We start from the raw sequence: 26,756 nt of genomic DNA on the forward strand, positions 1-26,756 counted from the left end.
CTATCATAAGATAGGAGTGAAAATCAATTAACTTTTGTCCGATAAAATTTCAAGTGTTCGCCAAACTTGCGATAACGGGTTTCTATATGATATGTGTAAAAAGTAAGAACTCTAGTGGTTCTCCATAACTGCTGATCTAAGGAAAAAAATCGCAATGTTTATTTTATGATTAGGAGAACCGATACCAATCACTGTCGAATAGTCTCCTGAATAATCAGTTATCAGAAATGCCCTATTTATTTTAAAATCCGAAGTAGATCAAAGATGAAAAGATGATGATGAGAAAATATAAACTGATTCAATAGATAATGGTATCAAAAAGTTTTGATTGGGCCTTGAGTTTCAATTGGTTATTGAGTGGAACGCTACATATTAGGTCGTTTGGAATGTGTTTACCGTTTTAATGTCATGTGTTTTTGTAGCTCCATATCTCGATAAAATTTCAATACTGTGTCCTGGTATAAACTGATCGAAAGGGAATTTTGTAGTCTATACATTGATGCTGTTAATTTCTTCCAAAGTTTAATTTTTTGCCTCTTTTCAGCTTATATGATGTTTTTGAGCGATTTTCGGCTACTGTTCATCTACGAATTCAAATCAACGAAAGCGTTGCCAAAACAGCCCGAAAAATCAATCAGAAATTTGACAATAACTTGCTACAGGCTTTGGTAGTGTTGATTAAAGCACTGTTCGACGTTGGTTAGCTGAAATTTATTCCGGAGATTTCAGCTATCACAGCTCCCATGCGGTTTTTAATGGTCTAAAACGAAATGGAAAGTACGGAAAGCTCGAAAAGTGGCTGCCCCACAATTTAAACGATCGACAAGATCTGTCACGTTTCGAGGTCTGTTTTCCTTTGCTTTTGCGCAACCAAAACGATTCTTTTTTGGATCGGATCATCACGTGTGATGAAAAGTGGATCCTCTACGACAACAGCAAACGTTCAAGATAGTGGTTGGACATCGATGTACATCCCAAAGACGAAAATCCACCAAAAAAGACCATGGTTATTGTGTGGTGGTCAGCGGCTGGTGTCATTGACTCTAACTTCCTGCAACCAGGTCAAACCATCACAGCAGTGTGGAAATTTTCAGCAGCAGCTGGCAATGGTCAACATAAGAGATCCGATTCCACCCCACCCACCATACCTTCCAGACCTCTTGCCAACCAACTACATTGTGAAGAATGCAAGTTGCAACATTCAATATATTAAATAAAAGACAACGACATGAAACACACAGGTATTATATTAAGATCTCTTCTGCAATATCAAAGTTTCTTCAGAATCTTCATAATAGGTGAGCTGAATGTGAAGTGAAGGGTGAGAATTTAGTCTCCTATAAGTCGGGAGTGAGCTTGTTAGATCTACACCATTCATCATATTTGATAAAAGCCTTTTCGAATCAGCTAAAGACTGTTACTGGTAGATGCTTTCGTTATCATCAGCTCGTAATGAGCTTATACTAAGAAAATGTTTCTATAGATGATGATTGAAAGGGGGCCCAATACTGTCCCTTGAGGTACATCAAGGTATACCGCTGTGTCTAATGAAAGATCTTTCGGTAATTTCAGCCATTTTCTTTCACTCTACAATGCTGAAACTCATTAGGCATTTTTCTGTGACAGGCGGTGTAGAAAGCTTTTCATAGATCTACAATTTTCTTGACAATAGCTCCATATATTCTAATTGTTGAATTGTTGATTGCATCCCCAGTCGATTTTCTCGCGGATTTTCTATATCTGAAGCCATATTGTGACGTGATAAGATCTTGTGTTTATTCAGTAAAATTATTACTTTACTAGCGTTAATTTTCCACTTTCAGCTAAATTTTCAGATGAGAGATCGGTCTATGGTTGACTATTTTGAGCCCATCCCTTTTCTTGTATAACAGTTTTATATTCCTGTGTGAAAACATAATATTCATCAGATATGTAAGTGGAAGTCGGAAATTTCTCAAGTTTTAATTCCATGATCATTTCATAGACTTCATTTTCATCTGTTTCTTTTGTACCATTTAAGTAATGTGAAACGGTTATTTGGTATGCGTACGTTTTGCCTCATGTACCACAGTATTGGTTGAATTTGTCTGCAATATTATTTTGTTTTTTATTATCTTTTATGAGTTCTCATTCTTTGCTTGTTTTGCTAGTTTCGTTAATTAACTTATTTTGTTTGTGTACCAATAGCACTTTTTATTTGGCTTGGTTATTGGGGTTTTTCTTGATAGCTTCTTACATTTTATTTATTTTTTCTGATTAATTCATTCAGTGTAGGGTAATTCTCTTCTTTCTACGGCTGCCGGACTGATTCATGGCCGGAAGAAGCCCCTTACTCAAGATGTGCAGTAGATGTGTAGAAATATGTTATTAGTCTGTTAGAATATTCGAGCCGTAAACATCCAAATTCAGGACCGTATTCAGTTAGTGATGAAGTTTTGAAAGTTAATTGCATGAATTGCATGTTCACATCTACTGCACATCTCTTTCGGTATTCAACAGATGAAATTGTTGGAGGTGTTTGGGGATCTGTAGAAATCGTGATTTTCATTTGTTGATTTTCTATTCCTGTATTAACTTTGAGTTCTTTAAACTAATTATTCTCCACCTTCAGGCAGATACAAGTTGATAAGCTAAATATTCGTCCTAAAAAGAAGAAAATCAGATGAAATATTATTATTTTGTCCTAAAAATCTGAGAACGCTACCCAGGCTGCCCTGTTATTTTAATTATAGGAGTCCTTGGCGTAACTTTTTCTCTCTCCCATCAAAACATCAAATCAGCTCGGATTAAAACCATATCAACTTGGCTACATCAAAAATGCAGGAGATTTTCATTTTTTCTCTCGGTTATGGAGCTGTAGTCATTGGTTTATGATGTAGCTGCCTTTTCCGAAAGGGTCGGAGCTGCGCGTACAGGGCCTGACCAGTAACCAGTTATTTTCAGCTCATTTCGTGCCAAATCAGTGTTTTTTTCCTTCCGTAACCAACAAGTGAATCGAGCAACACATCAGGAAACAATGCTCCGCACTTCACCCAAAAACTGGTTATGGAATATTAGCATCTCTCGTTCACGGATAACAAGTTTTTATGCCAGGAATACTTAATAGACAATTATTGTTTGACTCGCCGCCCATCACAAATGTTAGGAGACTCATGACCAGAGTCGCGGCATGCTTCTTCTGAGAAGTGCTTCGCTTTTGTTTCAGTAATATTTAAAGGTTCACTATATATCAGTTGGAGGTACGTTTTATTTATAAAAATTTATTCGTTTTTGGATGAAAAAAAAATCACTTCCACTCAATGATGGATAGGAGTTTTATCATTTAATATTATTACGTCCTGATGCTATCACCAATGTTACGTCTATGATTAGGTTCTTAAAACCCCTACAAACATTTCATCAATGTAATATAATATGATAGAATGGAATATAATAGAATAGAATAGTAGAATAGTATTTTATTTTATTTCATCCTAGGCTAGGATATGATAGAATAGAATAGAATAGAATAGTATTCTATGAAATAATCCTAGGATATTCTAGAATAGAATAGTATTCTATTCTAGTATAGGATAGGGTAGGATAGGATATGATAGGATAGGATGGGATAGGATAGGATGGAATGATAGAATATAATAGAATAGGATATGATAGGATAGGATAGGATAGGATAGAATAGAATAGAATAGAATAGAATAGAATAGAATAGAATAGAATAGAATAGAATAGAATAGAATAGAATAGAATAGAACAGAAAAGAACCGAGTCAAATAGACCCGATTTGAGCCAAGTCGAGTTAGGACGAGCCTAACCGAGTTGAGTCGAGCCAAGTCAAGTTGAGCCGAGTCGAGTGGAATGAAATGTTATGAAATAAAATAGAATAGAATAGTCTGAAATAGAATAGTGTCGAGCCGTGGCGACTCCAATGAAATGAAATGGTATGAAATACAATAGAATCGAATGGAATAGAATAGAATAGAATAGAATGGAATGGAATGGAATGGAATGGAATGGAATGGAATGGAATGGAATAGAATAGAATAGAATAGAATAGAATAGAATAGAATAGAATAGAATAGAATAGAATAGAATAGAATAGAATAGAATAGAATAGAATAGAATAGAATAGAATAGAATAGAATAGAATAGAATAGAATAGAATAGAATAGAATAGAATAGAATAGAATAGAATAGAATAGAATAGAATAGAAAAGAATAGAATAGAATAGAATATCAACTCGATGAATATATTGAGAAAGTGAAGAACTTGTTATGTAGAATCGTCGAATTACTATTAGGAAAGTTGCTGAAGATGTCGGCAAATCGGTTGGCTCATGCATGTAATTTTTTTGTAAATTTTGGGCATGAAGCGTGTAGCAGCGAAGTGCGTTCCAAAATTACTGAATTTTGAAAAGAAAACGTTGCTTGAGCATCACTCAGGAACTGTTGAACGAATCAACGGCGATCCAGATTTACTCTAAAGGATCATAACTGTTGACAAATTGTGGGTACATGGTTATGGTAATGATCAAAATCTAATCGTTCCAATGGATAAGTCTAGGAGAGCCAAGACCAAAAAAGCACGACAAGTTGGATCAAATGTCAAGATTTTGCTCACTGCTCACTGATTTTGCCACATGATCGTACAGTCAATACGGAGTTTAATCATGAAGTTATGCGCCGCTTGAGAGAAACAATACGAAGAAAACATCCGGTATTGTGAACTCATGGGTTTTTTATCACTATAATCCATCTGCCCACTGAGATTAGGGTAATACTGGCACAACTTTGAAAGGAACAAAATAAAAATTGATGAATCAATAATTTTTCTTGGGAAAAATGAAAATCCACCTATTTTTTAAACAGACACCGTATTCCATTCCTTTTTTCCTCCATTAATTTTTTTACAATATTCATGGGTAAATTTTTCAAATATATGTATTAAACTTTCTTGGGGCATATTATTTTATAGTACAGTAGAACCCCAGTTATCCGAGGTAATGGGGGGAACCCATCTTCTGTTTCATATTGTATCCTCTTTTTCTCGCTGCAATGTTCCGCCAAGTATTAAGAAGGAGTAGATCAGCAGGTGTTGCCTCTGGTTGCTGCTCAAAATAAATTCAAGCCTTTTCTGAAGCAGCAAAACCTTCTTGATGGGTTATCTTAGTGGCAGGCTCTTCATCTACCACTTCGTCATCGTCATCGACTTCTCCGGTTTCCTGCAAGGCATCCGTTATTTCTTCGATACTTACTTCTTCTTCTATGTTATCTGCTGTAATGCATTCAACAACATCTTGTCTCATCACATTCTCGCAACCCTCTTGTGCTCGCATTTCTTCAAACAAACTTTTCTCTTCTTTCTTCCATGATTTTCTCTGTCTCATTGACAGAATAGGGACCTTCACGGCTTTTCAATTTAGAAGCCAAATTATTCAATGGTATATCTTCTTCACTGTCATGAGAGTCCTCAGAGTTAGTAACTTTTGACCAAGATTTTTAAATAGTGGAAGCGCGCACAGAATCCCAAGCTTGACTCACCCAGTACATAACATCGGTTAATCCGGAGCTCGGTTAAACGCGATTCGGATAAACGGGGTTCTACTGTATTTCAGAATTCATTTCGGACTGTCAATGAACAGTGTACTGTGTACTACCTACTTTCAGTGTTGCTTGGTTTGACAATATTTTTTAATAGTTATTTATGTATCAAGGGAATTAGGAGGGCCTTAATTACCGATGGCAAAGTTTGCGTCCCGAGGACCTCTGGCCCGAGGGACAGAAATTGCCTGAGGTTATTAAGGCTCATTAATTCCCGTGGTACATAGATAATTTTATTTCTGACCGATTTCAATAAAATTTTGTTCATTTTTGAAACGGAAAAATGTACCAATTCATTACCTTCCCGGTATATTTGAATCAGGTACCGTTGATTATAGTAGAGTTTTCTTGTTGCTAGGTTGTTGCTATGTTACTTGTTTATAAACAGAACTTTGTTATCAAGCTGTGTTTGCGGTGAAAACGTGTTTTCTACCCCAAATATAATGGAGGATATTTTGAAAAAAGCTGAACAAGCAAGAGAATCATTAATTCCATCGAAAAGTGAAGCCGTATACCAAAAAGAATACAAGATATATCTGGACTGGCTGACACGGAAAAATGTTATGCCAAAAGATGTCACTGAAACTGCATTTCTGGCATATTTTCAAGAACTGGTAAGGAATTTTCTATGTTTTTCGGTAGATTTGGTAGTAATTGTGTTTATTCGTTTCAGTCAGAAACGTATAGTCCGAATTCTTTTTTGAAACGGAAGAGTAAGAGTTATAAGCCGAAAAAGTCTGCTGTTTTATCTCCTAAAGATGTTATCAGATTCCTAAAGGACGCTCCTAATGATATTCATTTATTGCATAAGGTAATTTTTTTCTTATTTTCCTTTTTGTGTGTATTTATTTTCTTTTTTTTGTTATAGGTTGTTTTGATTATGGGTTATTTTGGAGGATGCAGAAGTCAGGAACTTTTGAATATGAAGATATCGGATATAGAGGACCGGGATTCCGTTATGGTAGTGAACGTACCGGAGAGTAAAACTGGTGTATCGAAGAAATTTACAGTTGCGTCCTAAAGGTATTGAACGATTTTTTTGAGCTTCCGACAAAATAAATGTACATCTCAGCCAATTGGAAAAAACATGTTTGGGAAAATCCCCAGCAAAATCGCAATGTATTTAGGATTGCCAAACTCATCTTCCTATACGGGACATTTCCTTCGTCGCACTTCTGCTACTGCTCTAGCCAATGCAGGAGCAACTATGACTAACTTAAAAAGACACGGAGGTTGGAAAAGTTCCACGGTGGCGGAGGGGTATTTGGAGGATAGCATCGAATTGAGAAATGAAACGGCGCGTATGTTGTCTACTTTGTCATCAGAAGAGGCAGGTACCTCGACTGTAGTGAACAGAAGCTCCAGCCATACAAAAGAAGAAATTGTTTCCAGTGGCGGAAGTAATTTTCAGGGAACATTTCAAAATTGTACATTTATTATTTGTAATGACGTGAATAAATAAAATATGGTTCAGTTTTCATTTCTATTTATTTTTACTTGTGAAAGGTAGAGGGAATTATAAAATCTATAATGTCCCAAGGGAGTTATGACCCTCTTTATTGATAGCGTAACTATGACGATATAAGCTTATAATATCCCGGTCAGAAATGAAGTGTTTTATTGTTTTATTATTTCAACACTGTTCTGTTTTGACTTATCAATCCAATGTAAATTGGTGTATGATACTTTCTGGTACAAGATTGACACATTGTGTCCAATTACAGGTCCTTGCGGTACTTCAAACTTATTTAATCTACGGTTTGGTTTTCGAATAATTTATGATCTTCTGTAAATCAAAGGTAAAGTCAACATACTCCTAGGAAATCATATGAATCACTTGATTTGCCTTATCAGTATAACAAACCCGGTGTTATGAAGTGGAATGGCATATTAAAAATCATTTGCACGGTGATGACGACAACAGTAAACGCAGGAGTAGCGAGGAGGCACAAAGTGATGAAATTATCATCATTACACAGTAATTTACGTCGATATAATATACTTTCATTTTCACCGTAGAATGGCTGGTTCAGTAGGCCATCATTTATGACGCGAAACTTCCAGGGTCGGGCCGACCCTGAAAGTTTTGCGGGTGGGTGAAAAATTTTGATTTTGATTTGTTATAAACGATATCTTTGTGTCCGTGATAGATTATTGATTGATTTCAAGTCATTTCAACGATTCATTAAAAATACTAGGAACCAGAATTTTAGCATTTTATCCCGATTTTGACTGGAAGAGTTTATCACATTTGGTATTGTCAAAATTATTTCCAATTACCATAAAGATTTTTCCCCGTTCAATAGGCTTTGATGCTTCTGACTTGTCAGAATGTTTTTCTTCGGCTTTTATAGTTCTCTTTCGGAGATACAGATCCTTGGAAAACATCTGTACCATTTTCAACCCCTTTTCTACCATCTATCAACGATGTTGCTCTTGGAAAAGAGAAAACCATCAATGATGGTGTTCCCCAGGAATCCATATTGTCTCCAACCCTATTTTTATTGTATATTAACGACTCATTGAGAAAAACTAAGAATCCAATATATTGCTTTGCTGACGACATCACACTTGTCTCGTGATTTCATTTGGATTCCAGGACATCGGCTACGGAGGTACATCTTCACCGGCAGCAGGAAGTTGCAAATCTTAATGAGAATCTAGAAGTGATTTCGAATTGGAGTGAAAATGACCAGATTCAATTTAATGCTACAAAAATCCAGGCATCGGCTTTCTCGAAAAAGATGAATGTTTCCACATGATGATGTCAGGACAGACAATTCCACTTTCTGCCTCGATAAGTTTGTTGGAAGAAAATGCAAAGGCTGCTTTTCGAAAGCTTGGAACACTGTTTCGAGCCAGAAAATTCTGCACACCTCAGCAATTTTTCATGCTTTGTGACGCTCAGATTAGACCTCCTTCGGAGTATTGTTCTCATGTATGGGGCTCCGCCCCTAAGCATTCCCTAAAGATGCTGAATTCCATTCAGAAAAGAGCCATCCGTCTGATTGGAGACGCGAACATCGCTTGCAACCTTGATAAAAATAATAATAATAATAATGATAATTGAGTACTTTAAGACCACAAAAAGATACAGTCTGGAAAATCGAAGGAAGGTTGGGTTTCAATTCTCTTCTATAAATACCGCAACAGGAGTTGTTCAAGTAACTTGGCACATTTGATGCCACCAAGGGCGATACATATCACAAATACGCGACGGACTGTGGCTGATTATCGTTTGAGGCACCCCTCTCAGAGCGCCAGAAGGATTTTTCTGTTGCGCTTGTGTTTTGTTCTATAACAGAATCAAATATTTTGTGTTACTGACGACAGCATATATGTCTTTTAAATCCATTTGGATACTTGAATTTCTGAAAAAAACTGCTTGGGATGACAGAAACCAAGTAGAATTTAGTGTTTTAACTGGGAAAACTAAACACGATAATATCAGGGTACACAATTCCACTGGATATCAAATTAGATATTATTATATCCAGGCACGGGGTAGTTCTCAGAAACTTGAGACATAATTTAATAATGATAATACTTGTCTTTATCATCTTAACATTCTTGAATATATAATCATCTAGGCATTATAAGCGTAGGTCTGGAAATTTATTTGTGAAGTTGTGGAAAAATGATAAAAGTAACTTTTCACGATCCACGCGTACACCGTCACGAAAAACCGAGACCCTTGAAGTTAGCTTCTTCTTCTTTGAGGAAGTTGATTCTCAGTCGAGCGTATTTGGCCAGACTCCCATAGTGAACAGCTCTACTGGTGAGATCAACCAACCACGCGTTAGTTACAGGATACCTGCGACAACAAACGAGTAGATTGAAAGAGTGGGCCAATCTTTGGAAGAGTAGTATCAACCCGGATACTTTTAACTCGAAAGGAGGTACCGCCGGAAGGACACGTGGTCTTAAACGGACAGGAGATTCCGTGGATAAACGAAACAAGATACCTGGGAGTCACCCTCGACTGGAAAGTAACATTCAGGCCCCATTTTCAGAAGAGGTTAAGGCTGGGGAAAACCGCTCAACACAACCTGTACCCCATTATCGGACGCGGGAGTAACATCGATTTCCAAGTGTAACTGTTTCTATCTCTCTCTGTATCTGTAGAGTAGAAAGGGTGAGTGTAAGCCGACAGTACTTAGGCCACATGTGACCCATTGTACATCCTCCCGAGGAGTTGTCCTTCTAGGTCATCGTCCATCCTGTTATTTCCAGGAAGATTGACAAGTTACTAGTAGACATCTCCTTTATTTATTTATTTATTTATTTATTTATTTGATCCATACAAACTTGTTAAGTTTTATTACATGGATTCCTATTATTAACAATACATACAATGTAAATTCAACTTAAAAAAGAAATATATTTTTATTACGTACTTACTATAAGAACTGTTGGGGTACAGATTTAGGTAGATTTAATTTTCACGAAGATATATTCAGTATATTATTCAGTATTGTGTTACGGAAATTGGAATATGGTAAAGACCAATCAATATCCGTTATTTCATTGAATTCATTAGCTAATATCAACATGGTTGCGAGAGGTGATCTAGTGCTAGATATTGACACAGAAATATTGAACATAATTGTATGTCGAGTACGGCGTGAAGGGACATGAAACGGAATCAAGTGTAGGATTTCGGGGGAATCAATTCGATTATTAATTATTTTATATATGAATATCAGGGCTGACAAATTGCGTCTTTGTTCTAATGATAATATTTTGAATTCGCTTCTTAGCCGTGATGTTCGTATTAAATTGTAATCGGGCCATTTATGATATTTTTTAAAATAGAGATATCGAAGAAATTTGTTTATATCGTTTATTGTTTATTTGTTGTTTATATCGGCAGGTGTAGGCCAAGACTCGCCGAACACACACTCTCTTATTGACGATAACTCCGGGCACTCGCACAGGACATGCCTGACAGTCTCATCTTCCTGTCCGCACATCCTGCATAGAGGTGTGTCCACCAGCCCCATATTATGGAGGTGTTTCCTTAGTTGACAGTGACCAGTCAGAAATCCCACTGTTAGGCGTAGATTTTTCATAGTCATTGCCAAATATTTCTTCGGGGCCAGCTCCCCAGGGTCACCCAAGGTGATCCTGGCAAGATTACATCCTTTGGTTTCGTCCCATCTCTTTAAGGATTGAGCATGGGTGTAACACTTGACTAGTTCCGCAATTGTCGAAGTCATCAGGCCGTAGATGCCACTGGGTCCTAAAATTCTTAGTCCAGCCGCTTCCTTGGCTAAAAAGTCGGCAATGCGATTACCTTTACTCCTGTCGTGCCCTTTAACCCATCTCAGTAAAATGTTACTATCTCCTGAGGCTTTGGTTAAATCTTGGTGACACTCTAGTACTAGCCTTGAGGTTATACGTTGTCTGTTCAAAGCTAATAGGGCTTGTCTGCTGTCGGTGCACTGCAGTAACTGTTTCTAATCAAGACCTTCCCCCCATCATCCTGTATGCCTTCATTGCCTGGGACCAGTGCACAGAAACATGTCGACGCCAGATCCAAACGTTTCCGAACGCCAACTTGCGAACGATAACCAAATTATTATAACACCAAATGAAGTAACTTTTCACTTGGGTGAAAATATCAAAGATTATGCGATGCTCTTCAGCAGTATTTGCCATCAAGGAAAAACTATAATGATGACACGTATCGTCCGCATATGAAGTGAAAAAAAGAAGGCGCCCAAGTACACATCCTTGTGGTACACTTGTCTTGAGTGTTGAATATTCTGAGCATTTATTGGGGCAATGTTTTGAAATTATTGGAAATGTCATTTGGTGGAAATTGAAAAATTAATGGACCAAAGATGGAACCCTGAAGCACTCCTTCATAACAAAAGTTGATTTTTTTTTCATCCACTGACTCACAATTGTCGAACATAATTGTCGAAATCAGCATTTGACATAATATATTTACAAGGCGAAATTCGATAAAAAACAAGTACACTCAGTTGGCTTTTAAGTCATTAAAAAGGTATTATTATTTCAATGAGATTGATAATAGTTCCATCATTGTCTACAGTTCTATGGTCAAACGAGAATTCAGAAAGGAAGTAGCGTATTACAGATATCCTCGACTACGTATGCACGTAATACTCATTATAATTATGCAATTTTCAAAAGGAGTGAAACAGAAGAATACTTCTCGATTATTGTCAGAGAAATGGGTTTTTTTATTAAGTACAACAATCGATGATACAGAGGTGAACAATTCAATTTTTAAAAAATTGTAAATGATGGTGATTTGAGATTTGAGAAAACGTTTTCTGAGGATAATTCATCCTGGAACTACGCAAATTTGAATGAAATAATTAGGCCGGGTACTGAGCCATATTGATGATTGCTCAAGATGTTGAAGCCTTCCAAATATTTAATGATGTCGGATTGATATATCCAATATGAAAAAGAGCATGAAAAAAGTAATTTCAAAAAGGCATTATTTATGTTTATGTTTTCATTGAAATATTACATTTTGAGTAGTTTGAAAATGGTTTTGATTCTTTGGTTGACAATTTCGGTATCATTGAATCGAAAAAGAAATTTAAATTTCTTTCAACAACTAATCTATCTCAATATTCTTCGAAAAACCATCTTAACTCAGAGGGAGTTTCGTTAACAGATGTAGAATACTCACTGTACTACACTTTCACGGCAACTCACCTGAAACAAAAAACACGAAATTTTAAAAATCAATATAGTAGAAAGAATATATTAATTGAAAAGTTGCTCCATAGAATAATTGCCCATTTTTTCGTATTTATAAACAGTATGTGCTTAAGTTACGATATAAAATTATGTTTCTCCAATGTTTGTGTCGAATAAATCAAATTTCACTATTTGATCTCCACAAACTCCACAAGTTTATGGAGATCTAATCGTTTGGTGTATTTCGAATGTGCGTCATATTGCGCATGATTATTGAAAGTAGACATGATTTCTATAAATGGATCTTCATCAAGTAACGGCTGAATCAATCAGAAAAAAAAAGGAGAATAAATCAAATATTTGATCAACCACAAATCACAACAATGATATATAAATTATAAGAATCAAAAAATGAAAAATAGTAATATATGCCATTAAATGAAAGCAAATATATTTTTTCTGTGACGGCAAAAAAATTGACATTTTATCTCTGATGACAGGTTACAAAATGTCACTATTTATGAAATTACTTTTTTCCCGGGAAAAAAGTGAGTAGTTTTTTCACGGATATATATACATATGAATATATTTTACTATTAATGTAAGTTACAAAAAGGATTTGAAGCTCTATAACTTCTATTTGATTATCTGCGAGCGCTTTCGACAGCTGGTCGTGCTGTCGTTCTAGGAGTGTATATTGATTTGTTTAATATATTGAATGTTAGGTTTTGGTTTGTTTTGATTTGTACTTGTTCCCCAATAAGTGATTTTTGACTGTTGAATTTATGGATGTTTAATTTTTCCCAAATGTCTATGTGGTTTCCCTAATTGACTTGTTTTATGAGTTTTATGTTCTCTAGTGGGGGAAAGTTATGTTTGTTTTGTATGGCTTGTGTTGCAAGGTTTGATTTATAAACTATTGGGTTTATGTATGCCTTTTTGTGTTCATCGTACATTTGGAACAGTTTTTTCTTGGTTTGGCCGATATAGAATTTGTTGCAGTCCGAGCATTGTCTTCTTCTTTTACAGCTGTTTATTTTTTGTGTTATTTTCGTATTTGGCTTGTATGTGATGTTGATGTTCAATGGCTTGAAGATGTTTGTTAGTTTTTTGGTTTGGTGTCCTACGTACGTGAATGCTGTCCATCGTTGGGTTGTTTTGTCTGTTGGGTTGGCTTGATCCTTGCTCTATATTTTTTGTTTGATTTTGTTTTCTAATTTATCTATTGTCTCCGTTTTCGTTCGCTATTTGGTATATGAATTTCCGTTTTTTGTTTCGGGCTTCCTTGCTGAGTGGTATCCTTAACACATTCTGAATCTGAAGGAAAAATTTATAAACAAACAGATGGACTAGCGATGGCATCCCCACTATCAAGCATTATATCCGAAATATACCTGCAAACCATAGATGAGAAAACCTTAACAATAATAAAAACACACGATGAAAGAGGAGAATGGTTCAGATATCGCAGTTGGAGTCGTGAACTCGACATCCATCTCCTCTGTAGACTCGTTCCTGGATTAAATTTTACAGGAAGATCAATTGGAGTCGTAAACTCAACATCCATCTCCTCTGGAGACTGGCTCTTGAATTAAATTCACAGGGAGGTCAGTTGGAGTCATAAACTCGACATCCATCTCCTCTGTAGACTCGCTCCTGGATTAAATTTTATAACAAGATCAGTTGGAGTCGTAAACTCGACATCTATATCCTCTGTAGACTCGCTCCTGAATTAAATTTACAGGGAGGTCAGTTGGAGTTGTAAACTCGACATCCATCTTCTCTGTAGACTCGTTCCTCAACAAAATTCACAGGGAGGTCAGTTGGAGTCGTAAACTCGACATCCATCTCCTCTGTAGACTTGTTCCTGAAATAAATTTACAGGCAGGTCAGATGGAGTCGTTAACTCGACATCCATCTTTTCTGTAGACTCGCTCCTGGACTAAATTCACAGTTGGAGTCGTAAACTCGACATCTATCTCCTCTGTAGACTCGCGCCTGAACTAAATTTACAGGGAGAGCCGTTGGAGTTGTAAACTCAACATCCATCTCCTCTGGATACTGACCCTTGAATTAAATTCACAGGGAGGTTAGTTGGAATCGTAAACTCGACATACATCGCCTCTGTAGACTCGCTCCTGAAATAAATTCACAGGGAGATCCGTTGGAGTCGTGAACTCGACATCCATCTCCTTTGTGGACTCGCTCTTGAATTAAATTTACAGGGAGGTCAGTTGGAGTCGTAAACTTGACATCCATCTCCTCTGTAGACTCGCTCCTGAACTAAATTTACAGGGAGATCCGGTGGAGTCGCAAACTTGACAAAAATGTATTTGATTCCATACAGAAAGTATCCGAGAATTGACGAACCCAGTTGAATATTAATGTATTTAGTTTTTCAATAACTACATATCACCTGCGGGTTTTTGATAGACTGATTGCCAAACACCTCCACTTTCACAATTTTTCTTTTCGGAATTTGGGTTTCTGAATTGTTACTGAATTGTGTCAACAAGCAAGTCAACAATAATCTGAAGTATAATAGTTGATGAAATCTTAGAAGAGGAACATTTTCAATAGCTATAATTTACCTAACTCAATGAAACAATCCAAATTTCTTTCAACAATTCCACCAATTAACTGCATTCTCCAATAAAACCATAATCGATTCAACCAATTTCATATGTAAATCTTGTTCTAGCAAATTCGACCATACCAATTTCACCTGTAAATATTTCCACATTCTTCTCCGTCTTCCACTGTAATTACATCGTAATTGGAAGATAGAGCTTCTTGTGTAAAATTAGGAAGCCGATAGTCATTAAAAGAAATCAGGAAACCAAAATGAGTGTAGTTCGCTACGATTTTTTTGCGTTGAATCGATGGAATAATCATTTTTATGGCCTTCGAGCGCACTTCCCTCAATCAAGAAAAGGATGGCTAGGTATTATGAGAATGTGATAATTGAAACTTTCTTCCATATAAACACTGTATTCATTAAAAGGATAATTACTCTCATCCTCCGCAATAAATTACTCAATTCATTCTGATTTTTAGGATTATTCAATGTGGTGAAATCGCAGCCATGAAGTGGAAAATTGAAAACAAATATTGATGATGTATAATATAATCATTAGAAAGAGGTGTTTCAAAGCTGGTTGGAAAGTACTTTATCCCATAACCAAAAGTAGGTCACTGGAGTAAAGGGTCTTTCATTGAATTTTCTGATTGATTCGGCCTTTACTTGATGAAGATCCATAGTAATTTCAAAAACTACACCTCAACGTTGTTCATTGAAAAAATTAATATTTTAAAATGAAGTGTCTGAATATTCGTCTCTTAATATTCAAAGTAGGATCTGGTGAATGCCTATAGAATAATAACTACTTCCCTGGCTGATACCACGAGAAGTAGTTGTTTTCTGGGCTGTACCTCTTCTCTGTAACATTTTTTATTTTCATACCTTCCAATTATTATGAAACTTCAACATGAAAAACATTCCGTTCTTTAACTGGATCAACCATTTCTCTAAATTCCCCATTAGTGATATAAAAAACAAAATTTCGAATTGAAACGAGAGAATTCGAGTCGTTTTCGATAATCTATGGAGATAATTTTTGGCAGTTTCGCCAGGCCAGCAAACAGAATCTGCTTTCACTGCTTGTATACAAAGAACATATATTTTGCAACAATTTCTCATTATGTCCACAATGTCAAGAACAGTTGACCCAATTCGAGTGACTCAGCTTTATTTTCGACTGCCTCAGTGCTGAATGACGAAAGAGAAATTATAAAATACTTAGTAGGTTTTGAACCGCTTGATTCGGTGGATGCTATTTTTTTGATAACTTAAAGTATTGAAATTATGTGATTTGGTTCGCAAATGAAACACTTTTATGTGAATTTAGCTCTTGTGATTAATTGAAATACTTCGAATTGAAGGGGTTATATTTTTAGGAGTGATTGATTTTTGGGAAAGAAAGTTTTTGGCTTTCTAGTACTCCATCTTGATACAAAAAAATTTGGGAATCTTCCAAAAAAAGGAAGTAATCAATTCGAAAATAAGTAACACTATACTAATTCTTTAACTAACTCTATATAGTAGAACTCCTGTGAATGATATCTGATTTTATTCCATTACGAATGTTTGGAATACAAACTGAGTAGAGAAAAGTATCTTCTGTATAAAGTTCATACAAAAGTATTTGTTTCGAACGATTTTTTTTCTTTCGTATAATTCAATGTTTATATGAAAGTAGCTGTTTCAGGAGGTCTTTCTTCCAGTTTGTGTCTGAAAGTTGCTTCTTTGCATGATCTACACATCCATGTATAGAGTTACTCATTTTCAAATTGATTACTTTCTTTCTTTGGAAGATTCCCAATTTTTTTTGTATCAAGATGGAGTAGAAGACAGCCAAAAACTTTCTTTTCCTGGAATACTTCAATTTCAGAATCTATCTGAAACGGGAATAATTGGAACATTATGGTAGGACGGTAGCCTGATGGGTTGAAGTGGGAGGTCAGTTTCACTTTGTCAATCGAGCGCTGTGCGAACCGGTGGTTCAAATCGCAAGGCCGAAGATCGATTCTCACTTCTCATCGTCCAACCACACGCTAAAACATAAGACCTCGTTAGTCTTGAGCTCGCACAAGTTTCGACTTTTCAGAGTTGTCGTTAGTAGGGGGTGACTGTTGGTTAACGGAAAAACCGATTTTAACACATTTAAAAATGGCCAAGAATCTTTTTAGATCAAATCTTACATGAAAGGGAGAACTATGAATGTCTCGTCATGTCTATATGCCTCAATATGTAACAAAAGGTATTATTAGATGAAATCAATTATGTGGGAGCATTTTCCTTCGAATTGTCGAAGGCATTCGACATTATTGATCTGGAGGTAATCGAAAGTAAATTATATTCCCTTGGTTTTTGTGGAAATTTCTTGTCATGGCTGATGTCAAACATGCGCTTCAGGAAAATATCAGTTAAAATCGGAGAGCGTACATCTGAATATTATGAGATGGACCGGGAAGTTCCTCAGGGATCGATCTTGGGGCCGCTTATTTTTCTTTTATTCATAAACGATCTACCCGACTATATCAGTTCAAATTCAGTAGTCCTCTATGCAGATAATACTACATTGGCCACTGATGCAGATAGTCCTGAAGAGTTACAAAAAAAACTAAATAATTCAGCAGAAGAATTCATGAATTGGTGTGAAAAAATTTTTTTAATAGTGAATGCAGAGAAAACAGTCTGTATGCATTTCCATTCTAGGTGGATATCTGTGACTGATATTTGAGTGGTTATCAAAAGTAGCACCATTTATCTTTCTGAAGTTACGAAATTCCTTCGAACTTATATAGATAGTGGAATGAGTTGGGACAATAATATTGATGTCATAAGCAAAAAAGTGAACACAGGTTACTATGCTATACTGCAAATAAAAATTATGTTCAATACTGCAACATATCCTATAACATCAACATCAGTGAATGCTCCAGTAACTCAAACAGAATATTTGTTTCCTAAAAAAGAATTATTCGACTCATTTCCAATCTAAAACCAGATAAATCGGGTTGACCATATTTTATAAATAAAATTTTAACAGTTCCATGTACTTATATTTTCAAATGTATAATATTATTTATTATGCAACATGTTGAGATGTATCAAACAGTTTCTCATTGCCATGGTTACTCAACTAGAAACGGAGACCTCATCAGAATTCCTGCACATACCTCATCAATCTATGAAGAAAGCCCCTCACATTGAGGTATAATAAAGTTTTTCAATCATCTTTCCGAAAACCTGAGAGAGCAACGGAATAAAAACTTCTTCAAATCAAAATTGAAAGTATATTTGCAAGACAAATGTCACTATAGTATGTATAACATGGTATGGTATAACATTGAGGAGAGTATTTCCAGAATGATTGTGACACTGCTTTTTCGAATATTTATATTAGGATCGTGAATTAGAAAACTTTACTACTTTTGAACAATTTATGTATTTTTTTTTCAGAAAATGCGGTTTTCGTGTCCAAAGATGACAAAGAGGCCTAGGAAACAACTATGTGGGCCAACATTAGTTGTTTTCTAGGCCTAATTCCACCGTACTAGTATATCTCGCGCAACGTGGAGGTTCGTAGGCGTTTCGCAACGTAGTTGCAAGAACTGTCGAAAGCCATTTCGCCCCCCTTTGAAGACAGAGACCGGTTCCACTTTGCCCGGCTGAGTGCTAAACTTTCTCCAAACTGCTTCGACTTCTTCCGGGATTGGGACACAGCTATTTCATTCTGGTATATCTCGACTGGTTTGATCACCGACTGCGTCAAACTTTCAATTTTAATAGTTTGCGGTTTGCCGGTACAGTCACGAAGGAAAAACAATAATTCACAAAGTCATTCAGAAGCTAATTTCTATGGCGAGGCACTCGAAAAAATATATAAGCAATGAAGGAAGGAAAAGCTTTGGACGAGATTGATGTCACTGAATTTCAAAGGCAGAAAAAGCAAGAGAAATGATTAAAAACGGCTTTCAAAAGTAATTTACTTAAAAATATGAAATGATATTTTTTTGCTGGAAGAGGTTTTTTTGTGGGGACACAATACTTCAGATTTATGGGTGTATAATCTACCACAATCTAAAAAATGAACAAAGTTACATCAATATGGAGAATCTACCGAAAAGTTCACTCCACGTTAGTTACAATACAATACAATACTTTATTTTTTCTGAGACTTTTTTACAAGCATGGAAATCGTCATATACACAGTAAAGATTGGAGTTGGAAAATATCAAGTGATAAAATATGGAACATACATAAAAAAAAATTGAATCAATAGTAGATGTAGGAGATAGTTATATAAAACAATTAAAAAAATACATAGTATAAACTGTAGAATATTGACAAGCAAACAATCGTGATGTCAAGCAGCCAGATCAGTTTGAAAATATTCAACAAGTGAATAAGAGGCATTTTTTGTAGAGAATAATTTTAACGCTATTTTTGAAATTATTGGGATTTGAAATTTTCTTAATGAATGTTGTAAGTTTATTGAATATTTTTATAGACATAACATGAGGTCCGTTTGATACAGATGTTAATTTGTGTACAGGAACCATCAGATTATAATTTTGCCTAAGAGTATAACCAGCAGCTATGCGGATAGTATCCCTTTGCTGAAACTCATGGTAATGATTCTTAATGTAAGTGACACAATTCAAAATATACATGGATATCACAGTTAAAATTTGTAACTCAGTAAATAACTGCTTACAACAATCACCATATTTTTTGAAACACATGGTTCTTGGTATCTTTTTTTGAGCAATCAACAGATCATTCAATTTGCTGCTGTTACCGTAGCAGACTAAGCAATAATTTAGACTTGAGTGAACAAAGGCATAGTAGTAACTTAATAAAATATTTATAGGGACACATTTTCTGAGATTCCAAATGACGAAACAATGCTTGGATGATTTAATAGAAATAGAGTCAATATGATCATTCCAGGATAATTGGGAGTCAATGTTCAACCCCAAGAATTTGACTGATTTTTTCTGCACAATAGATTTAGTATTAGCTCTAACTAATATACTGCAGTCCATTTCTCTGAGCGAGAAAACAATTATATTAGCTTTATTGCTATTTAGTACGAGGCCGTTTCTGGCGCAGTAATTAAGCATATTAGCAACTGCAATATCAGCCTGGTCAGATAACCCTTCACAAGAAGAACTCAATAAGAAGGATGTATCATCAGCAAACTGTACAGTACAATGTTGTTGATCAATATTAGAGATGTCGTTGACGAATAAGAGAAAGAGAGTAGGTCCCAGGACACTACCTTGGTGAACACCTATTAATATGTTACGATTTTCAGAATGATATATTCCAGATTTGAGCCTAACCTTAACAGATTGTGATCTGCCAGTCAGATAAGTCTTAATCCATTTTAGACTTTGGCCGCGAATTCCAGTATCATAAAGTTTATCGAGGAGAAGTTGATGGTTGATGGTATCAAATTGCACGTGACAAATCAAATAGAATACTGAGCGATTTTTCGCCATTTTCAAATTTGGATAAAACATGATTGACCAGAGAAAGAGTAGCATCTTGGGTGGATAAACCAGATTGGAATCCATATTGGCTCTTTGCGAGTAGGTTATACTTTTTACAGAAGGATACAAGTCTGATGAGATAGGATTTTTCGAAAATTTTTGAAAATGAAGACAGCAATGCAATGCCTCTGTAGTTGGAGATTTAGTGCTTATCATTTTTCTTGTGAACAGGAACAACAATAGCATGTTTAGGACACGAGGGAAATGAACCCTCAAGGAAAGAGAGATTAGGTAGGTATGTAAGTGGTTCAATGATTAGTTCAGCAACATACAACAATACTCTACCTGGTAATTCATCAATGCCACTAGAGTTCTTAGACGATATGGACTTGATGATATCAAGAAGTTCAGTTTCGTCTAAAGGATGAAGTAAAAAAGAGTTTGTTTTTATATCGTGATGAAGTTCACCTCCAGGTTCATAATCATTGATTAGAGAATTTACGGAGTCGATGAAATAATCATTAAAGACTTGAGGAATAACAAGACCATCATGAACCCGAGTTCCATCATCAGTTTCAAAATAATTCGGAAAACAATTGCTCATATTATTGGATGTTGTATTCTGTTTAATTATATTCCAGGCAACTTCAGATTTGTTATCAGCTTCCAGGAATTTGTTACTGAAATACTCTTTTTTTGAATGGTCTTTTTTTTTATGATTCTTCAACATAATTTTGTACTGCTCAATAACGATTTCATCACATTGAGTTCTGTTCAGATTGAAAACATCACGAAGAAGTATACCTTCATTGATGATTTCCTTGGTGATCCAGGGTTTGCCTTTAGGAAGGTTGGTGTTGCTGATTTGACGTAAAACAAACGGAAATGCTTTGTCAAATAGATTGGGGAATAAGGAGTAGAATTTGGAAAATTTAGTGTCAAACTCAATGTTGTTGAGATATACGAAGTCCCAAGATTCACAGGACAGTACGGTTTTGAAATAATAAATGTTTTGGTCATTGAACGCTCGTTTGAGAGTGTAGTAGGGCTCATCGATGGAGCAGGATTTAATTGAAGGTTTAATAATTTGTAGTGTATGGTCAGAAAAATCAGGATGAATGACAATATTTACTGCGTATTATAAATTACTGAAGAGCCCATTCAAATTGAAAATATCAATTGATGAAAATTAAATCATTAATAATTAGTTGTGATGCACTGTTTGAAACCTTTGCTGTAGTAATCAATATTACTGGAGTTTATTGATAGTTAGCTTTCTTTAGTGGTCGAAATTTTGGAAAACAATCTTTATCCGTTTTCAAAACCTGAAATTTATTTCAAAACTTTCGCCTCAAATTGTAAAAAGCTTCAATTCTTCCGACATACGTAAAAAAAGAAACTTCTTGGAAAGTATCCCCTGTAACTACTATTGAAGTATCATCTGCATACATGAACAACCTACCTCCTTTGATAAAGTTAGACAAGTCATTCATATACAAGAGAAAAAGAAGAGGTCCGAGTATACTCCCTTTTGGGGTCCCTAAATCAATTTTTTCGCACCTGCAAAGTTCTGTCCCAATTTTGATATAGTTGTTTCGATTTCTTATGGACGAAATCAGCCAATCATCCACCCCGCCTCGAATACCCAATGAGGTAAGTCAAAAAATATTTCTATCACATAATTATTCTGTTCAATATTATTGTATATTGTATATTGTACCAGGTCTGATGTTGCAGTTTCTGAGAATTTTTTTTCACGAAATCCATCTTGGCAAGGGGTCAGCAGATTGAATTTTTCTAAAACGTTTGAGAGTCTCTCATGCATGCCAATTCCAATTCTTTCGGAAATGGACTGAGAATGGAGATGCCCCTATAATTATCAACATTTTTCGGATCACCCGCCTTTAATATAGGTATTGTTTTTGATACTTTCAGAATATCTGGGAATTTTCCCTTTTCTACGGAGAGATTTATTATTCTGGCAAGAAAAGGAGATAAGAAAATTCTTTGCAATTTCTTATAAGTTCAATCGGAATCTCGTCGATACTAACCGATTTCTTATTGTTTAGTCAACATATAATATTTTCCACTTCAAACTCAGAAAATGGTATAAAAGAAAAGCATTCCGTTGCTTGTCCCCATGTGATAATAAACATAAATAGCAGACATCTTTGCCGAACACTTTGTGAATTCTATAAAACAAAAAGTGAACAATAAATTTGTATGCAGTGTTGATGACTCTGGTTCCACAGATAACTACAGTGTGTCTCACTTCTCATGGAAACACCCCCGTATCTTCCGTAATATTCGAGGTAGAACGATGAAACTCTCTGGACTGATGGGTATGCTCAAAATGCACCTACCACCTGAATGGGGTTGGCCAAAGTTATATACACTGTCCGCCACTCGCGATAGAATACCCCATTTTTACGTTAAAACATATTAGGGGGCAAAACAGGCTCGAAATTCCTTCAGATTCGTAATCAGGACTACCAACTTACTACGAATACACTTTTTTCCTGAAAAAATTTCAGTCCTGAAAAATTTGAATTTGTCTCACTTCTTATGGAAACACCTCCGTGTCTTCCGTAATAATTGAAGTAGATTTTTTTTTGGTTTTGACATCAAAACATGAGCATTAGTCCTGAGAGTTTCATCGTTCCACCTCGAATATTACGGAAGATACGGGGGTGTTTCCATGAGAAGTGAGACAAATTCGGATTTTTCAGGACTGAAATTTTGTCAGGAAAAAAGTGTATTCGTAGTAAGTTGGTAGTCCTGATTACGAATCTGAAGGAATTTTGAGCCTATTTTGCCCCCTAATATGTTTTACCATAAAAATGGGGTGTTCCATCGCGAGTGGCGGACAGTGTATATCACTTTGGCCAACCCCATTCAGGTGTTAGGTGCATTTTGAGCATTTCCATCAGTCCTGAGAGTTTCATCGTTCTACCTCGAATATTACGGAAGATACGGGGGTGTTTCCATGAGAAGTGAGACACACTGACTGTAGTTATCTGTGGAACCATAGTTATCAACACTGAATACAAATTTATTATTCACTGTTTGTTTTATAGAATTCACAAAGTGTTCGGCAAAGATGTCTGCTATTTATGTCTATTATCACATGGGGACAAGCAACGGAATGTAGTCGTGTATTCATTGATCAAAAAAGAATTATACGACTGATTTTCAATCTAGAATATCGAGAATCGTGTAGATCAGTCTTTAAAGGAAATAAAATATTTACTATGCTGGGAATTTATTTATTGAAAATATTAGTATACGTTCATAACAACATTAAAAACATCGATAAAAAACTTGGATATTCACAGTTATTCGACAAGAAATCACAATAACATACACTTAAAAAGTTTCCGAAATCTATCTTACAAGCGGTCACCATAATGGGCTGTAAGTTTCTATTATAACTTACTGCCGAGGACTATAAGAGACAGTTCTATCAACAAATTCAAAAAAAGTGTGAAAACTTTCTTGACCAATAATTCTATATATGCAATTGATGAATTTCTGGATTTGGTTAAAATTTGTTGAACAGTCGTGTATAAGTATATGCATATACGTGTATCTGTGTAAAAATTGATATAGTGTGTATATTTTGTAATTTTATATTTATTAGTATAGTGTGTAAATTTTATTTTTATATTTATGAATAGCGTTTCCATTGCATAATTTGTATAAATGACCTTTCTATATCTACTTGTGTATTGACGAACCTAACATATTTCATATGGCAAAAACGGTAATGAATTGAATTGAATTGGGTTGAATATCCAGATGTGAACCAGAACTAGTGAAATTCATCATGAAACATTGTCAATCACCTTCAAACATCCAGATGTCACATGCGATAGTCTACATGAATACAAATACTGGATGTTTTTTGGAAAGTCTCCTTAATATTCACGATGTTCCATTTCTTCCCACATCAAGAGGAAAAAATAAATTAGATAGAAAGGGGGGTCTTGTGACACATCATTTTGAAGTTCCTGATTGATACTTCACAACCCTAGTATATGACAAAATCTTCACCTACTACAAAATGACGGAACATTTAATATTTTTCTGAAGATGAACACATTAACATCGATATTTCTAGAAATATTCCTTTTTATCTGCCATATGGCAATTCCAACAACCCGATAAGGTTTATTAAGCTATTTTTTGTTTATAAAAACGACAAAAAATGAACGAACGACAATGAATATCATTGTTTGATAAGAATATTCTCATTTAGTTTTCGGTTTTACTAGTAGAAAGGTACCACGCCAACAATCTCTAAAATGGTCAATTCTCGTCCATTGGAAAAAAAATTGAAGCGATTTTTATTTCCGGTTCGACGCCTAACTTTCACGAGACCGAAATGAATTTCAATGAACGTTTTCGGAATCGTTCTATCTGAAGAAAATATTTGAGGGAACTTCCTGATTCACAACTACCAGGAGTGTACATAACAAAAAGCCTCCAGGTTATCCGTCGATTCCGGAAGAACAGCAAGTGCAAATAATTGGTGAGATGGTAGTAAATCCTGAACAGTCTACTCATTCCGTCGCGAATATTTGTGAGGTGTCTCCTTCCACTGTGTGGAGACTTTTCAAAAGGAATAGGTATCATTAAAATGGTACACCAATGAACTGAAGATGACCCTGATCGAAGAACAGAATTCTGCGAATTCATGACAGAAACCATTGCAAGGCATCCTACCTATCTCCACAATATTTGTTCTAGTGACGAATGTACATTTTTTCAAACGGCAATGTTCTCAGACAAAATTACCGTTATTGGAGTGACACAATCCCACGTTTTCTGGGAAATACATACCCAATATCCAGAAAATAATAACGTTTGAGAAGTAATATTGGGAAACCATATTGTGGGACCTCTATTTATTGATCAAAATTTAACAGGGAAACTATATTTGAATATATTAGAAACTACCGTTGACCCTCTCATCACTGAAATCGTCGAAGTGAATCCTAATGAATTTGATATGGATATTGTATCCAAACAAGATGGAGTACCAGACAAGTTAGAAACTATTGTGATACTACTTTTCCCGGTCGTTGGATTGGTCGTCGAAGTCCTACAGAATGGCCAGCCCGATCGCCAGATTTGACATCGTTGGACTTTTGTTTTGGGGCTATTTGAAACAAAAGCTGTATGAAACTGAACCTGCTTTAATTTTGGATATTCGGCAGAGAATAATAAATATTTGTAAAGATATTGACGTTAGTGTGTTCGACTTCTACAGCCTCCAAAATAATTCCTGATTGAGGAAATATATACCTCAGAGCTAGAAAGGTGGGCTTCAGAAAAATAGTTGTCACACAGAGGATTATAACTCCGAATGCAGAACAGGCTTCGAAACAATCAATAGGAGCGAGAATGTTAAAACTCCTACATAGTTTCCCAATCAATCTCTTCAACAGCAATCCTAGGTTTCCAATCATAAATCTTGGTCTTTCCAATAAAAAATTATTGATGGTGCATTAGGTTTACATGAGCGAAAATAATATGTAAACAGAGGGAATCCCATAGTTTAATTATGCGAAAACCACACAACAAACCGCAGCGGTAAGAATTATTTATTTGCAATAATATATGTGTCGGAGTAAAAACGAGAAGAAAATTATAGGAAAAGTGACTCAGCAGAAATTTCATAGAAAAACGTGTATTTAAAAAACGCTACTATTTTCAACGAGCAACAATCTTTCGATGAAATACAGGGTGTGCTCGATAGTAAATAGTTGTGGAATGGTAGATGATAATAATAAATTATTTTCTTAGCAACGGCCCCGGAAGTATCCACTTTCCAGGCGTTTTTTCGTTGAGAAATTTGCATTTTCCAGCCTATATTCCAGTTGATCATTACCATAGCAGCGAAATAACGACGACCAGCCGTTTTACACGAAATTAGTTCACATTTACAGCAGCGAAATTTCCAATGCAGCAGCTGCTGCTACAGCACAATTATTGCCTGGAAAAGTCCAGGTACAGAAACGTTTATGATTTGTTTAAGGAATAGAGGGATTGGATGAAATGAAAAACTATTATATTTTGGCTTATTTGGCGCAAAAATGAGAAACTGTCAAGTTCCCTTCTTGGCCGTGCATGAACTCTGAAAAATACCATTTTAGTGGAGAAAACTGTGAACATAGTCACTCTTCCAAAGGTTATCACATTTCTTGAAAGGACGTATGTTGCTTATAGTGAAAAAAATCAGAAGTCTTCAACAACGAGCAAATCAACAACATCATTAGGGGAGCAAATAATGCCACATGCTCATATGCCACACATAACAGATTATTTGTGAATTACTGAAAAAGAAAATATTCGACTCAGCCTATTGGTATCCAAAGTTTTAGAAATCTCGGATTGAGAATCGCAGA

General features: G+C 35.6%; 2 protein-coding genes across 5 annotated transcripts in view; one reads left to right on the forward strand and one right to left on the reverse strand.

Moving 5' to 3' along the window:
- The window catches only part of Pdp1 (PAR bZIP family member Pdp1), a 211,514-nt gene that overhangs the window by 70,200 nt on the left and 114,558 nt on the right, over positions 1–26,756 (reverse strand). The gene's annotated exons all lie outside the window — the stretch shown is intronic.
- Positions 5,775–7,078, forward strand: LOC141485474 (uncharacterized). Its single transcript, XM_074182268.1, has 3 exons — positions 5,775–6,212; positions 6,272–6,409; positions 6,467–7,078. Exons 1-3 carry the CDS (start codon positions 6,042–6,044, stop codon positions 6,617–6,619), a joined length of 462 nt encoding a protein of 153 aa, XP_074038369.1. The 5' UTR covers positions 5,775–6,041; the 3' UTR covers positions 6,620–7,078.

The sequence above is a fragment of the Leptinotarsa decemlineata genome, unplaced genomic scaffold (assembly GCF_025532065.1).
Source record: "Leptinotarsa decemlineata unplaced genomic scaffold, Ldec_3_MD MMD2_tig00026328_RagTag_RagTag, whole genome shotgun sequence".
NCBI classification, from domain to species: Eukaryota; Metazoa; Arthropoda; class Insecta; order Coleoptera; family Chrysomelidae; genus Leptinotarsa; species Leptinotarsa decemlineata.

Bases quoted from the DNA above. Each gene is read 5' to 3' on its own strand.
- LOC141485474 (XM_074182268.1), top strand. From the start codon at position 6,042: ATGGAGGATATTTTGAAAAAAGCTGAACAAGCAAGAGAATCATTAATT. The intron at 6,213-6,271 runs GTAAGGAATTTT...TATTCGTTTCAG, and splicing joins TGGCATATTTTCAAGAACTG to TCAGAAACGTATAGTCCGAA. The intron at 6,410-6,466 runs GTAATTTTTTTC...TTTTTGTTATAG, and splicing joins ATATTCATTTATTGCATAAG to GTTGTTTTGATTATGGGTTA.